Below are 16128 nucleotides of genomic sequence, written 5' to 3' on the forward strand. Positions count from 1 at the left end.
GCATAAGCCAGAGAACAGTTGGGAAATATTCCTGAAGAAATTAAAAGACGTCTGCTCCTTGGAAGAAAAGCTGTGATAAACCTAGACAGTGTATTAAAAAGCAGAGACATCACTTTGCCGACAATGATCCATATAGTCAAAGCTATGGTTTTTCCAGTAGTCATGTATGGATGTGCAAGTTGGACCATAAAGAAGGCTGACTGCTGAAGAACTGATGTTTTTGAACTGTGGTATTGGAGAAGACTCCTGAGGACCCCTTGGACTGCAAGATCAAACCAGTCAATCCTAAAGGAAAACAACCCTGAATATTCATTGGAAGGACTGATGCTGAAGCTGAAGCTCCTTTTGATATTCTTTGGCCACCTGATGTGAAGACCCGAATCACTGGAAAAGACCCTGATGCTGCAAATGATTGAGGGCAGGAGGAGAAGGGGATGACAGAGGATGAGATGGTTGGATGGCATCATTGATTCAATGGGCATGAGTTTGAGCAAATTCTGGGAGATAATGAAGGACAGGGAAGCCTGGCATGCTGCAGTCCCTGGAGTTGCAAAGAGTCGGACACGGCTTAGCAACTAAACAACAACAATAAGAACCTAAAGGTCTCTGCTCCTTGTAAAGAAAGGGTGGCCAAAAAGGAGATTTCCTGGAAGAACTCTACCACTTAAAAATGCATTCCTTGATTGGCTGTGAAGAACAATCAGTCAAGCCGGCTGCTAACCCAGAGCACACTCCTTAGCCACTGAGCAAGGAATGGTCTGAAGAAATAGAGAATTCAGAAGTTAGAAGGAAAAAAAAAAACCCTCATCAGTCTCAGCTCAAAATCCATGACAAGAAGCTGTTCTAACATGTTTCGAAAGCAGTAATTCAGGGACAAATGTAGTCCCCTGACAGAGATAAATTATAAAATTAATTATAAGTTTTCTAGGATTTCATGAGAAATATTGAAAACTCTTTACCAAAAAAATCTGAAGCCTTTCAACAGGATGTCTGGCTCTGTCAGCTTTCAGATTAAGCATTTGAAAAAAAAAATTTTTTTAAGATATAAATATTCACATCATAGGAGAACCTCATTGTATCATGTTTCACGGACATGGTGGAATAAAGCGAAAGTAAGAAGAGGAGAGAAAAATTGCTCTGGGGGTTCTTGGCTAAAGCTCCTAAGACCATGGCATTATTTAAAATAAAATATGAAATGAGAGGCTTCCCTGGTGGCTCAGGGGTAAAGAACACATATGCCAATGCAGTAGACGTGGGTTTGATCCCTGGGTCAGGAAGATCCCCTGGAGGAAGGAGCAGCAATCCACTTCAGCATTCTTGCCTGGAAAATTCCATGGACAGAGAAGCCTGACAGTCCATGGGGTCACAAAGAGTTGGACACAACTGAGTGACTGTGCATGTACACACACACACACACACACACACACACACACACACACACACACACATGAAATGAGGAAAGGAAGCCAAGATACTTCTCAAATAAACTTCCTTGAACCAGTGCTTCAAACAACAAAGGCTGCAATTTTGTGGGCAACCTCAGCAAAGTACAGAGTCATGGAGCCTTAGAGAAAACCTGGATGTTGTAAACAATATTGTTGTTGTTGTTTAGTCACTAAGTCACGTCTGACTCTTTTGTGACCCCATGGACTATAGCCTACCAGGCCCCTCTGTCCATGGGATTTCCCAGGCAAGAATACTGGAGTGGGTTGCCATATCCTTCTCCAGGGGATTTTTCAAACCCATGTCTCCTGCATTGGCAGGTGGGTTCTTTACCACTGAACCACCAGGGAAGACTGTAAATAGCATAGAAGATCAGAATCAAACTGGATTAATCAAAAAAGAATAATTATTTGTTCACCTACCTTCAGGCAAAGCTTTTTATTTAACTAATTTGTTTTGCTTTATTTTTAACCGTTTTTGGCTGCGCTGGGTCTTCACTGCGGCACACAGGCTTCTCTAGTTGTGGTGCACAGGCTAAGTTGTCCTGCAGCATGTGGGATCTTAGTTCCCTGACCAAGGACAGAAGCCACATCCCCTGCATTGGAAGGTGGATTCTTAACCACTGGACCGCCAGGGAAGTCCCCAGGGCAAAGCTTTATCCAGGGTTCAAAATACATGTCCAAGGCATGGTTTCTCTCCTTCTCAAAGCTCCTCAGCAAGAAAGAGAGTAGCCACAAAAGCTGGAGGCAGGCACTTGGGGGCCACAAGAAGTTTACCTCCCTCAAGAGAATAAAGCTACAGCTCAAAAAGAGCCAAAACATGAAGGGGAAGAAGTCTGAAGCTGGTCACACTATTACTGTTGAAACAAGGTACACCTGAAGCCAGTGAGACTGTTCTTAGTATTAAATAAAACAATTTCATAGTCTTAAACTAACCTGTTTAGGCCAAGCATCTGCCATGTGCAATCTAAAGAATCTTAGTATTAAACAGAGATTGCAGCTGCAGAAATCAAAGAGTTATTGGACAATGGCCACAATATAGTTAACAGCATGAACTACTCAAGCACAAAAGATACCTACTGATTTGGGGCAGAAAAATACTGATTTGCATTATATGCACATACAAAGAAGGGTCAAGACACAAACCATTCCTTCAAAGAGCTTACAATTCTAATTTAAATATGTATAAAACTAATATATGGCCTTAGAAGTTAAGATAGTGGTTACCAGTTGGAAGATAAAAGTAAGACAACTTCTGAGAGTGGATTAGAAAAATATAAAAAGATTTAAAAACAAGAGAATAAGTAAGAAAATTAGAGGAAACAGTCAGTTTGAGTACCAAACCATATGGATTCTAGAGAGAAAAGAAAGCTGGAGAGGAAGAAATAATTAACAAAGTGATTCAAGAAAATATCCCACACTGAAGGACATGAGTTTCCTTCCAGATTGTAAGGACCCACCAAATGCCAGTATAATGGATGAAAAAAATATTACTGTGAACTTACAAAATATTAGGGGAAAACCCAATCAAAAAAGTCACATAAGGGATAAAGAAAAAAATCAGAGCTCTCAACATGAACACTGGAAGATAAAAAGACACTAGTACATACAACGTCCTCAAAATTCTGAAGGAAAATTATTTTCCACCAAGATTTCCATACATAAAGTATCTACACATGTCAATGCAAAATAAAGATAAATTGAGACATTCAAGGTCTCCAAAATGTGCTTTCTAAATACCCTTTCTTAAGAAATCATTAGAGGATATGCTTCACTAAAATAAAGAAACAAATAGGAAAGAGATAGACATGGGACGCAGGAATCTGAAACTCTAACAAAGTAGAGTGGATTATGTTGATAAGAAATCACCAGATGGGACATCTGGGCAGGTCTGTGCCAATGAACCACCTCAAACTTCACATCCTACTTCCTAAATTGCAGATTTTAAATATGTACAGTTATTGTATGTAAATGACACTGCAATAAAGCTAAGGAGAGAGGGGGAAAGTCCAGCCGTTCTTATTGGCCTAGCCTTCTGTCTCTTTAAAAAATATTTATTTATTTTATTTATTTGGTTGTACCAGGTCTTAATTGCTTCCCAGGTGGCGCCAATGGTAGAGAACTCACCTGCCAATGCAGGAGACGTAAGAGACGACCCAGGGTTCCATCCTTGGGACGGGAAGATCCCCTGGAGGAGGGCACGGCAACCCACTCCAGTATTCTTTCCTGGAGAATCCCATGGACAGAGGAGCTGGAGGGCTGCAGTCGATGGGGTTGCAAAGAGTCGGGCACAACTGAAGCAAATTAGCACTGTCTTAATTGCAGTACTTGGGATCTCCCATCTTTGTTGCAGTATGTAGGATGTTTAGTTGTGACATGTGGGATTTAGTTCCCTGACCGGGGGTCAAACCCACTGCCCCTGCATTGAGAGTGTGGAGTCTTAGCCACTGGACCACCAGGGAAATCCCTAGCCTTCTCTGGACAACTGGGAGATGTTGCTGCTGGGCTTCTTCTCTGATGGGCACTGCCAATCATTTCTGGTGAAAAGATATGGGACTCGATAGAACCATGTCTCCGGAGAAGGAAATGGCACCCCACTCCAGTACTCTTGCCTGGAAAATCCCATGGATGGAGGAGCCTGGTAGGCTGCAGCCCATGGGGTCGCGAAGAGTCGGACACCACTGAGCGACTTCACTTTCACTTTTCACTTTCCTGCATTGGAGAAGGAAATGGCAACCCACTCCAGTGTTCTTGCCTGGAGAGTCCCAGGGACGGGGGAGCCTGATGGGCAGCCATCGATGGGGTTGCACAGAGTCGGACATGACTGAAGCGACTTAGCAGCAGCAACAGCAAAACCATGTCTTGTCACCTCTGCCTCTTCTAACCTGATCCACCGTCTCTAGTCTGGACTACCCAATGGCCTTTTGCAGCTCCCCTGCTTCCACTCCTGCCTCCCTTCTACCCCAGCTTCAATGGCTACCCATCGCACTCCAAGGACAAGACCAGGACTGTTATTATTAATACAATAGCCTCTCCTTATCTGCTGTTTCACTTTCTGTGGTTTCAGTTACCCACAATCAACAGCAATCTTGAAAATATGAAATGGAAAGTTACAGGGATAAACAATTCATAAGTTTTTAAGTTGCCTGTCATTCTGAGCAGCACGATGATATCCTGGTTCTGTCTCGCCTGGAAAGTAACTCACCCCTTTGTCCAGGGTAACCTGGTTAGCAGCCCTCTTGTTATCAGGTCAGTTGTCATAGTATTGCAATGCTGCATTCCAGTAAGCTTGCATTACTGGATCCAGTGTTTGTATTCCCTTACTATACTTAGCAATGATCCCGGGCTTCCCTTGTGGCTCAGCTAGTAAAGAATCTGCCTGCAATGCGTGGGAGACCTGGGTTTGATACCTGGGTTGGGAAGATCCCCTGGAGAAGGGAAAGGCTATCCACTCCAGTATTCTGGCCTGGAGAATTCCATGGACTGTATAGACAAAAAAAAAAAAGTCAGACAGCAATGACCCCAGGCATAAGAACAGTGATGCTGGCAATCCCAATAGGCCACAGAGAAACTGTAAAGTGCTTCCTTTAAGTGAAAAGGTGAACGTTCTCAACTTAGTATGGAAAGAAAAAAAGTTTTATGCCAATGTTGCTAACATCTATGGTAAGAACAAATCTATCTGTGAAGGCATGAAGGAGGAAAAAGAAATTTAAGCTAGTTTTGCTGTTGCACCTCAATTTGCAAAAGTTACGGCGACAATGAGTGATAAGTGGTTAGTTAAGATAGGCAAGGTACTAAATCTGTACAATATGATACATTAAGAGAGAAACCAGAACTTTTATTAAGGTATAATTGTTATATTTTACTATTAGTTATAGTTGTTAGTCTCTTACTGTGCCTAATTTATAAATTCAGCTTCATCATAGGTATGGATGCATAGGAGAAAACACAGTCTACATAGGATTCAGTACTATCCATGGTTTCAGGAACCCACAGAGGGTCTTGGAAGGCATCCCTTGTGGATAAGGGGAGCCTACTGTACAATACGGGGCTTCCCAGGTGGTGTTAGTGGTAAAGACCCCGCCTGCCAATTCAGGAGATGTAAGAGACCCGGGTTTGATCCCTAGGTTGGGAAGAGCCCCTGGAGGAGGGTATGGCCACTCACTCCAGTATTCTTGCCTAGAGAATCCCACGGAGAGAGGAGCCTGGAGGGCTAGTCCATGGACTCACAAAGGGTCGGACACAGTGGAGCAACTTAGCACATACTGTAGCAATATTAGAAGGTCCTATCTTCTGCCACCTCCCACTCCTAGTCTTGCCAGTCTCTCTTCACCTCTATTACTTTTCCTCTTCTCTGCCTCTCTTCCATCCATACTTGTTGCTTCTGAAACATCCCAAAGTCACATCCCATCTCTGAGTCTCCAAAATTCACTCACATGCTCCTCCCAATCTTTGCTCCAAGATTACCCAACTGAAGGAAAGCTAACTCTCCTATTAAAACTGTAAGCCTGTGCCTTACCTTTGCAATATATATAAGCTTATTTGTTTCTTTCCTGTCTCTCCTTGCTAAAACATAGCTCCACAAGGGCAAGAATTTTTGTTCACTGTCACATTCTCAGTACCTAGAAGAGTGCTTGGCAAACAGTAGATGTGTACTGTTAATTGAATAAATAATTGCATGGGGGTGAAAAAAATGCGACTTATAAGATCAAACAAGTTTTACTGAGCAGTGGAAGTGACTTCAGAAAGAGCGAACACAGATACGGCATGACACACTGAAATAAACAGGATCAAATGAGCTTTGAGACCTTAGACAGGGATGCTGAGAGGCTAAGGGAAAACAAAAACAAAAAAAAATTTTTTTAATTATGAGTGCTCTAAAACTTCTAGCTGCAATTATAATCTAGCTTTTCCTAGTCTCAAAGACATCTAAGAAGTATAAAGCTACTCACTTTGAAATAAAGAGTTAAGAATTATGGGAACAAATGTCCACGCTTCAGCGGTTTCAGCTTTCCCAGGGTCAGAGACATGGGATCAGACCCGTGTTTCCTGCGTCTCCTGCATCTCCTGCATTGGCAGGCAAATTCTTCACCACTGAGCCACCAGGGAAGCCCAGGTATACTGTAGGGGTAGGAAATACCCACTCACAAAGCATTTAGCCTTAGCTGTTAGGACTCTGGGAGAAGGCAATGGCACCCCACTCCAGTACTCTTGCCTGGAAAATCCCATGGACGGAGGAGCCTGGTAGGCTGCAGTCCATGGGGTCGCTAAGAGTCGGACACGACTGAGCGACTTCACTTTCACTTTTCCCTTTCATGCACTGGAGAAGGAAATGGCAACCCACTCCAGTGTTCTTGCCTGGAGAGTCCCAGGGATGGGGGAGCCTGATGGGCTGCTGTCTCTGGGGTCGCACAGAGTCGGACACGACTGAAGCGACTTAGCAGCAGCAGTAGCAGTTAGGACTCTGAAGCCAGATTGTCTGAGTTCAAATCCTAGCTCTGCTGATTCATAGCTGTAGAAAAGCTCACCACCCTCCTGTACCTCAGTTTCCTCATATGTAAAATGAGGCTAACAGTTGTACTTCATTCACAGAGTTGCAAAAATAACATCAGTTAATAAATGTAAAATGCTTCTACCAGTGCCTGGAACATAGTAGGTGCTCAATAATGAGGGATCTCAGTATTGCTACTATTATGAGATCGAGTTCTGGGAACTTTGGGGATTAAGAACACAAAGGAATTACCCTGCCCCTATAGATTTGCATTCTGCAGTTCCCTCATCTAGGTGATAAACGCAAGGAAGAAGCCTTATGTACTTAACGTTTATTTGTATACTTTATCAATCTTAACTACTCCCAACCACAGAAACTAGTCATTAAAATTTTTCATTCCTCTCCACAAGATATTCTAGGTTTCAAAAACTATTTGATCACCCACGCTCTGGGAGTACAATAGGACTATTAAACAGAAAGGCTGAGAGTCTGCAGGAGCACAAAGACATCTTTGTAGCTGTTTGAGCTATCACATACCACTGCCTCAGTTTCAGAGAGTTGCCTCCTTAAGAAAGAAACTAACAAACTCCATTGTTCGTTAACATCAGAGTTCTTGGATGTGATAGTTCTTAAATCCCTGGCAAGGCCTTATTAAAGATCAGAGGTTCGCGGTTCTTTCCATTAGGACAGCATCAAATCTCCTGCAAGCAATTTTCCTGGGTCAGCATCATTATTTGAGATGCCAATGAAACTAGTAAAATTTCTAACTGCTAAACTAGTTCCTTGTTCCTGGCCAAAGACCGAAGGTAAAGGTGGAAAACATTTTAGCTATCCAGAGGAAATTTTTGAGCCTGGGAAATGGTAAGATAGTTAGAGAGCAAGGACAGTTTCTTTTTGGAAATCCCTTTTCCAAAACAGTTGTCTTAGTAAATAAGAGTCAAATCACAACAAAATCCAATTAAAAAATAAGCTTTCAGGAAACAATGACCCTTAAAAGTTCCAGTTGATTACCGGACGGTATATCTAGAACTCTGGTTTTCCAAGCATTTTTCAATGAACAAGAAGAAGAGAGAAACTGTCAAAAGAGCTAATTGCTGTTCAGTCACCCAGTTGTGTCTGACTCTTTGCGACCCCATGGACTGCAGCATGCCAGGCCTCCCTCTCCATCACCAAAAGAGCTAATCAGTTCAGTTCAGTTCAGTCGCTCAATAGTGTCCGACTCTTTGCGACCCCATGAACTGCAGCACGCCAGGCCTCTCTGTCCATCACCAACTCCCGGAGTCTAGCCAAACTCATGTCCATCAAGTCGGTGATGCCATCCAACCATCTCATCCTCTGTCTATACTACATCTTATGATCAGGCAAAGAAGTCAGCAAAAGTCATTCTGTCCTTGATTGTCCACCTACCTTTTTTATAATCCTGTTCTGAAAAACACTGGGGAACTTCAAGACACAGAACCTGAACAATCAGAGAAGGAAAATTTGGGCTGACCACAGAAAAGGTAGCCTGTGATCTTGGCTCCAAGGGCACCAGGTTTCAGAAACTGCAAGAACAGGCTGGCCACAGAAACCCTCTCAGGTCTAAAAGTGCAGAATTGACAGAGGGGCTGGGGGAGGGAGGGCGGGCTGTAGATACTCCTGAAAATAGAGGTCTGTCAACTTTATAAGAGCCACCTCGGCTGTTTCTGACGAGGAAGGACAGTAGTCAAAACTGTAGGAAGCCAAGAACAAGTCCACAGTTGACAAATCACTCCCTTCAAGACAGTGATGTCAATCTTAATAAAACATTTTGGCAAGACTGGAAATGTACACCTGTGGGAACCTGGAAGGATTTGACAGATTTTTGTTTTCCTGGCCCTTTATCAGCAAGTTAATTATAACAACTGTACGATCTACTCTGAGCTTTAGAAAAAGGCAGTTGGGTGTGTGAAACCAAGATGCAGCTCTCCAGGGCTTGGGAAAGACAATGACAAGCAGTGCTTACAAGGGAAAATATTCTGAGCACAGGATAACAATGAGCCAGATAGCACGAATGGATAAGAAAGAAGCATATTCTGTAGATATATGGGCGTGACAAACCTTAGAAGGACACACAACATCTACGTACATACACACACACAAACACACGCACGCATATACGATCATATCTCCAGAGCCTGTGTAACTCTGGTTATGTTATGTTCGGGGCTGCTTCTTCATAGAGCAGACTGTACCTTCACAGCTATAACTGTACACTGCCACCGCTGACCTGTCCACCAGATTTTCATCATGATGCCAGCTCACGGCCATTTTCCCCATGCCGAAATACGGTTCCTCTTTCAGGTATGGCATTTTCTGGGGATCCATGAAATTCAACAAAGTGACGTTGTACGCTGCTCGGTTCTTCATGTCAATCTCATCGTGCGCGTCAAAAGAGGCCCCCATGCCAACCCTGGGGAAATCTGGACCTATGCACACTGGCACAGCATCGATGTTGGCTTTCTCCTTGGCAGCAAGCTCTTCCAAAGCCTGGATGGTCTCTACCTGCAGGTAGCTGTTGAGCTTGAGGAAGGTTTGACAGGCGGCAGCTATTTCGGCCTCATTGTACTTTGCATCAGAGCCTTTCACGGGCCACGGTATCGTAAAGAGCCTGGTGTTCAGGTACTTGTAGGTGCAGCCGGGGTTACCGATGAGGATGCGAGAGACTGGAGTGAGCAAGTCTTTGCCCTGGATCCTCACCAGATCCCGAAATAAACAGCCGTGCTTGTGCAGTGTGAGGAAGGCTTGTTGAACCTCTTTATGGAGCAACTCAGGAACACTGGCAGCTTCTCGGAGAATTAGTTTAGGATATTTCAGTTGCCACTAGAACAAAAGCAAAGCAAAAATATGTGTTTATGGATAGCTATAATTTTATTATTTCAAAAGTGTGTTTCTTTGTAAGCCTTGGGAGAATAAAAAAGACTGTCAGGGGTACTTCTAAATACGTATCTCTCTAGCCTAAACTAGAAAACTAAATAAAACAAAGTCATCAACTCTGAATGGAAGAGTTTTAGGTCCAAGCTCAATTACAGACAATTATAAATGAAATTTTATGAGTTTGAGCAAACTCTGGGAGATAGTGAAGGACAGGGAAGCCTGGCGTGCTGCAATCCATGGGGCTGCAAAGAGTCAGACATGACTAAATGACTAAACAACAACAACATAAATAAAATGATAATAATGATTTGTTCTTTGGTCTTCCAAGCTCCCTCTATGACCATTTCTCCCCACCTTCAACCTGTCTTCCGGCCTTTGGCCCTCCCAAAAAACACAATCTGATTAATTGCTGCATAACATCTACTTTTTTAAGGGCTTACCAAGTGTTGTGTACTATTCAAAATGATTTATACATACTAATTCATTTACTTCTTACAATTTTACGTGGAGGTACTATTATTAATATTATCTCCAGGTCACAGATGAGAATACTGAGGTAGAGAGACATTCCAAAAACTTGGGGACTTCTCTGGTGGTCCAGTGGTTAAGACTTCACACTTCCAATGCAGGGGTCATGGGTTCAATTCCTGCTCAGGGAACTAAGATCCCACATGCCACATGGCACAGCAAAATTAAAAAATAATAAATAAAATAAATAAAAACTTGCCCAAAGTCACAAGGGCTGATAACAGGAGAACTGGAATTTAAAACCCACAGGCTCCAGAGTCAAGCTCCAGAAGCATGAGCTCTTAACCACAAGATTGCACAGCCTCTCAATAAATGAAAAACTGGCTTCTGCTTCAGTACTTTCACTGAAAGAGAAATAACTTTTCTTTGCGAGTCAGACACTGAGTCCCATGAATACAAGAGCCACAACAGTTTTGTTTCCAACTATAATACGAGTGCCCAGGATGTACTCAGTAAATACTGGATGAATGAATGGATGAGACATCCCATTGCAATTTAGAAAGATGTAATAATTCTACTGGTATCACCAGAGGAGAGCTCTATAAGATAATGTCCTCCCATAATATGGAAACACAGGGATTTATTGATGCAGTTTAGGACTTCATTCACTTTTCAGCCAATCAGCTCCCTGATTCTACACAGTGAAATTGAGTTTTTTTAAAACCAAAGCCCAGGATCTCACATTACCCCCAGAAAGCGTCATCTGATTGGTACCTTTTCAGTATTGTACTGCCTACCATTTTCGACAGTTTTCTTCTACATCTTCATTCGGTAATCATTTATATGATCAATAGGGCACGACCATTTATTTTTCCATACTTTTTTTCATTCAATGTATGTCTGTAGAGCATCTACCACACACTACACAGAAATAAGGTTCCTGGCCTCACAGAGCTTTTTATTAGACCAAATCATACAAATGAAGAACTATTCCAAGTTGTCTTAAGTACCTGGACAGAAACAAACCAGTGGAAAATCTGTCACTGGAGAAGCAAAGACACTCTTGGAGCCGGCCTGTAGACTGAGCTCTTCAGGAAAAGAAGGTACCGGCCATGTGATGAACTAGAGAAAGACCTTCCATGAAGAGGGACCGAAACCTACAAAGGCAGTGAGGATGGAAACCAGCCTATTCTAGAGACAAAAATAAGACCTGTTCCACCAAAGCAAAAGAGCCAAAGGCAGAGTGACTGGCACTAAAGATGAGGAGGAAGACATAGCTGGGTCACACAGAGCCTGGGAGGGCAAAGTAAGGAACCTAGAGATCGCTCTTAAGTGCACTGGAGAACGTCAAAGGGAAAGACAATTTGATTTACATTGTGTTTGCTTTTTTTAAAATTTGATTTACGTTGTGTTTGTGTTTTTGTTTTTTTTTTAATTTGGGGTAAAATTGCTTTACAATGTTGTGTTAGTTTCTGCTGTATAACGAAGTGAACCAGCTATACACATACATATATCCTCCCCCTCTTGGACCTCCCTCCCACCAGGCCCTCATCCCATCTATCTAGGTCACCAGAGAGCATCAGGCAGAGCTCCCTGTGTTATATGGTTGATTTACATTTCATAAACATCATTCTCAGTTAAAATATTGGGCATGGATTGGAAAGAGGCAAATGTCAAAGTGGAAAACTCTTGCTATTACAACCATCCAGGAGAAAAATGATAATGGGTCTGAATTAGAGACAGAGATAAATGAACAGGTAAAATATGTGTTTTGTAGGCAGATCAAACGGAAACACTGTGAATTAGCTGTGAGGAACGAAGAAAGGAAAGAAGCGGCAGATGACTTTTCCAGACTTTGGGACTTAATAACTGAACAAACAATTTTCTGGGTTTTTTGTTTGTTTGTTTTTTCAAATAAATATATGGCTGCACCAGGTCGAGATCTTTAGTTGTGGCACGCGAATTCTTAGTTGTGGCATGCGGGATCTAGTTCCCTGACCAGGGGCTGAACCTGGGCTCCCTGCAGTGGAAGCGAGGAGTCTTAGCCACTGGATCACCAGGTGAGTCCCAATTTACTATTTCTTTTTAAATAAGAAAGACTGGGGTGAAGCAAAACAGGTAGAAGGACAGGAAGGAATGAGGAGCTTTATTCTGAAGCTGTAGCCATGAAGATGGCAACAAAATCTTCAGGTGGAAATAAGGAGGCAACTGCAGACATACATCAGGATCTCAGAGGAGAGAGTGTGGCCAGGAAACCCAAGGAGAGAGCTGTCAGCACACCACACAGTTGATTTTTAAAGACCTGGGAATGACTGAGGTCTCCTAGGGGAACAGCACAAACACAGAAGGAAACCTGAAGCCACTTCCTGAGTCACAGACGAAGGCTCAGCAAAGGAAACTTAGAGGTGGAAAACCAGAAGAGTGTATGAGCACAGAAGCCAAGAAGAGAGGAGTATTTCAAGAAAGATGGATGCATCAACTATGTCAGCTTCCCCTAAGAGACCAAGTGACATGGGAAAAAAATTATCCACTAGACTGAGCAGCATGAAAATCACTGATGACAATGACCAGGGTCATTTCAACAGAGTGAGGGGGCAAGAGCCTGATGGGAGTCAACTGGGGATGAAAGAGGAGGCAGCAGAGATGGCACTTGTCTTCTGGCGTGGTTTTGCTGTGATAGGGAAGAGAAAAACAGACTTGATGCAGGGGAATGCTAGACCAAGGGATGACTTTTGACAATGGAAGAGAAAAGGGTACACTAGGGTTTGTCAGCGTACTCATGGGAACGAGAGGGGAAGAAGAGGATGGTACAGAAGAGAGGGTGACTTACTACAGGAGCAAAGTCCCTGAGTGTCTTCAGCTGGGGGATATCTAATGGAGGATGGAAATTCAGGGAAGGTTTATTTGAGTAAGAGACCTGGAAGATGAGAAGGATCTGCCAGGTACAGAGTTCGGAGAAAGAGAATGTCTTGAAGGGGAAGTACTGAAGTCCCGGACTCTTGAGGCCAAAGAAAAAGAAGTACGTGTGATCCAAGGCAAGAGGAACATGAGTTATCAGTGAAAAAAATTTTTTTTCCATACTTTCTCATGTCATTATTATTGCTTTATTTTTAGTGCGGTTTTTAATGTTAAGGTATTTATATGTGATCCTCATGTGGTTATGTGAATTTCCCAGGTCTTTAGAGTTATAATTCCCCTGGGTTAAATATAACTTCATTAGTCTCTAGGCCCAGTCTGCACTGAACAATAGCAGCGAGAGTGTATGTATGCGTGTGTGTATTATTTCCAGGCTTCTTCCTCTCTCAGTCCCAGTGGGAGTGTGTTTCAAAACCAAGTTCTTGGGAACGATCTTCCTTTCCTTTAATGTTTTATACTAAGGATTATTTAAAGAACACTGGAATTGTTAAGAAAGTATGGAGAAACTTCCTTTTAATCACTGCTGCTAGCTAAATGTGCTTCAAGTATACTGAGGCCTCAGGGACCTGCTCAGAGAGTAGCCAGTTCAGCAATAAAATTAGAGTTGCTGCTCATGGCTCCAGAATGTTCTGTCTCTTGTTTATTGGATTATGCTGCACTCCTCATGGGCTGTGAAAACAGAAAGTATATCTCTGTGTCTGTTGCTCTACTGGGATAAACGAGGGATAGAAACCAGAACTCCTAAATGGATCCTGGCAGTCTCAATGGCGGTGCACAGCGATGCCACCTAACCTGCTGTTTGTCACTCTAATCACACATCTAACACAGGCACTCTGAGAAGCAGGGCAGTCCTACTACGCTTTCCTAGTCATTTTCCCGCATTTAGACTTGAGTAATTCATCTCCCTTCTTTGTACTTCCTCAAACTTACTGCATCCCTTCTACTATGTCTTGCCTTTCTGATCAGGCAGAATAGAGTAGATAACGCTGCAGGGACAGAAAACCCTCAAATCTTAGTGGCTTCACCCAACGATATTGATCCTTTTACATATTATTTGTGGGCTGGCAGAGAATTACTGTCCAGTAAAGCAGTAACTTAGGGATCCAAGCAGCCACCAGGTGGTTATTTTGCCGAAAGGAAAAAGAGGGTTCCGCAGGGTCTGGCACAGCCAATGAAACACTCCAGGCTAGAAGTGACGGCCGCCTTTTATCACTGGACAGAAACAGTCACATGTTTCATCTAGGATGAGAGGACCGGGAAGTGTAATTCTGCAGAGTTGGGTGATGGGGGAGGGTGGAGAACCCTTTGGCAATCAGCTCTAGGGATCAGCACACATTCTGAACTAGTGATTCATTTCAGATTTTCACTGAACTGCCCTTCCTTCATTTCTGCAAACCTCGGGAAACTCATTCATCTGCCTATTATCAAATTTACAATCTTATCTGAATGCAAATCTGCTTCTCTTTTCAGCCTATTCCAGAATTGCTGCTGTTGTTGTTCAGTTGCTAAGTCGTATCCTACTCTTTGCAACCCCATGGACTGTAGTCCACCAGGCTCCCCTGTAAGTAACACATTTTAGAAGAATTTTTTAAATATGTTTTATGAAAAATGTTAAGTAACAAACTACTTCTGTATGAGAAATTAGTAACAAGATATTTAGACAACAGGGTCATAGTTTCATACAAAGAAAAATAGTATACGTGTAAATACAGAAAAGAAGATTTGGAAAAAAACAGAGCCAAAATTTTCTGGTAGTTATCTCTGGGTAACACACTTGGATGTAATTTTAATTTTTTTCTTTAGACATCTGTATAATTTTCAAATTTTCAAAAATAAATGCAGAATACTTCTTAAATCAGAAAAGATGCTACGTTTGAAAATTCTTAATTTCAAATAGCTAATTCTCAATTTCAAATAATATGACACCTCTTGTATGTGCCAGGAAGTTCTTTTTGATGACTCTAAATTTCAAAATATTTCAAGATCTCTTCTGGTACTGTCTAAATCTGACTTGGCATGTTGCTCAATGCTCTAGGAAATTTTAATTTTACCACAAGGAATACAAATAACAATAACTAACTAATTTTGTCATCATCTCCAAAAATGCAGGAGAAAACTTCTCCAAACCTAAATTTAAATACCTTCTCTTATTATTTATGACGTAATTAGATGAGTGCTTGACTTCCAGTTGAGCTATTTCAAATCCTGAAAGATGACGCTGTGAAAGCTGCAATCAACACGCCAGCAAATATGGAAAATTCAGCAGTGGCCACAGGACTGGAAAAGGTCAGTTTTCGTTCTAATCTCAAAAAAAGGCAATGCCAAAGAATGCTCAAACTACTGCACAATCGCACTCATCTCACACGCTAGTAAAGTAATGCTTAAAATTCTCCAAGCCAGGCTTCAGTAATATGTGAACCATGAACTTTCAGATGTTCAAGCTGGTTTTAGAAAAGGCAGAGGAACCAGAGATCAAATTGCCAACATCCAATGGATCATCGAAAAACCAAGAGAGTTTCAGAAAAACATCTATTTCTGCTTTATTGACTATGCCAAAGCCTTTGACAGTGTGGATCACAATAAACTGTGGAAAATTCTGAAAGAGATAGGAATACTAGACCACCTGACCTGCCTCTTGAGAAATCTGTATGCAGGTCAGGAAGCAACAGTTAGAACTGGACATGGAACAACAGACTGGTTCCAAATAGGAAAAGGAATACGTCAAGGCTGTATGTTGTCACCCTGCTTATTTAACTTATATGCGGAGTACATCATGAGAAATGCTGGGCTGGAAGAAGCACAAGCTGGAATCAAGATTGCCAGAAATATCAATAACCTCAGATATGCAGATGACACCATCCTTATGGCAGAAAGTGAAGAAGAACTAAAGAGCCTCTTGATGAAAGTGAAAGAGGA

At 42.3% G+C, this 16128-nt stretch overlaps 1 protein-coding gene across 4 annotated transcripts in view; it reads right to left on the reverse strand.

Moving 5' to 3' along the window:
- Positions 1-16128, reverse strand: part of FTO (FTO alpha-ketoglutarate dependent dioxygenase) — a 416242-nt gene that overhangs the window by 284036 nt on the left and 116078 nt on the right. For all 4 annotated transcript variants that reach the window (XM_081514417.1, XM_081514418.1, XM_081514415.1 and 1 more), the window contains exon 3: positions 9147-9774. In XM_081514417.1, coding sequence (XP_081370543.1) covers positions 9147-9774 — 628 coding nt within the window. The remainder of the gene's footprint in view (positions 1-9146; positions 9775-16128) is intronic.

This window comes from Giraffa tippelskirchi, chromosome 7 (genome assembly GCF_054371585.1).
Source record: "Giraffa tippelskirchi isolate mGirTip1 chromosome 7, T2T-mGirTip1v1.2.pri, whole genome shotgun sequence".
Taxonomy (NCBI): domain Eukaryota; kingdom Metazoa; phylum Chordata; class Mammalia; order Artiodactyla; family Giraffidae; genus Giraffa; species Giraffa tippelskirchi.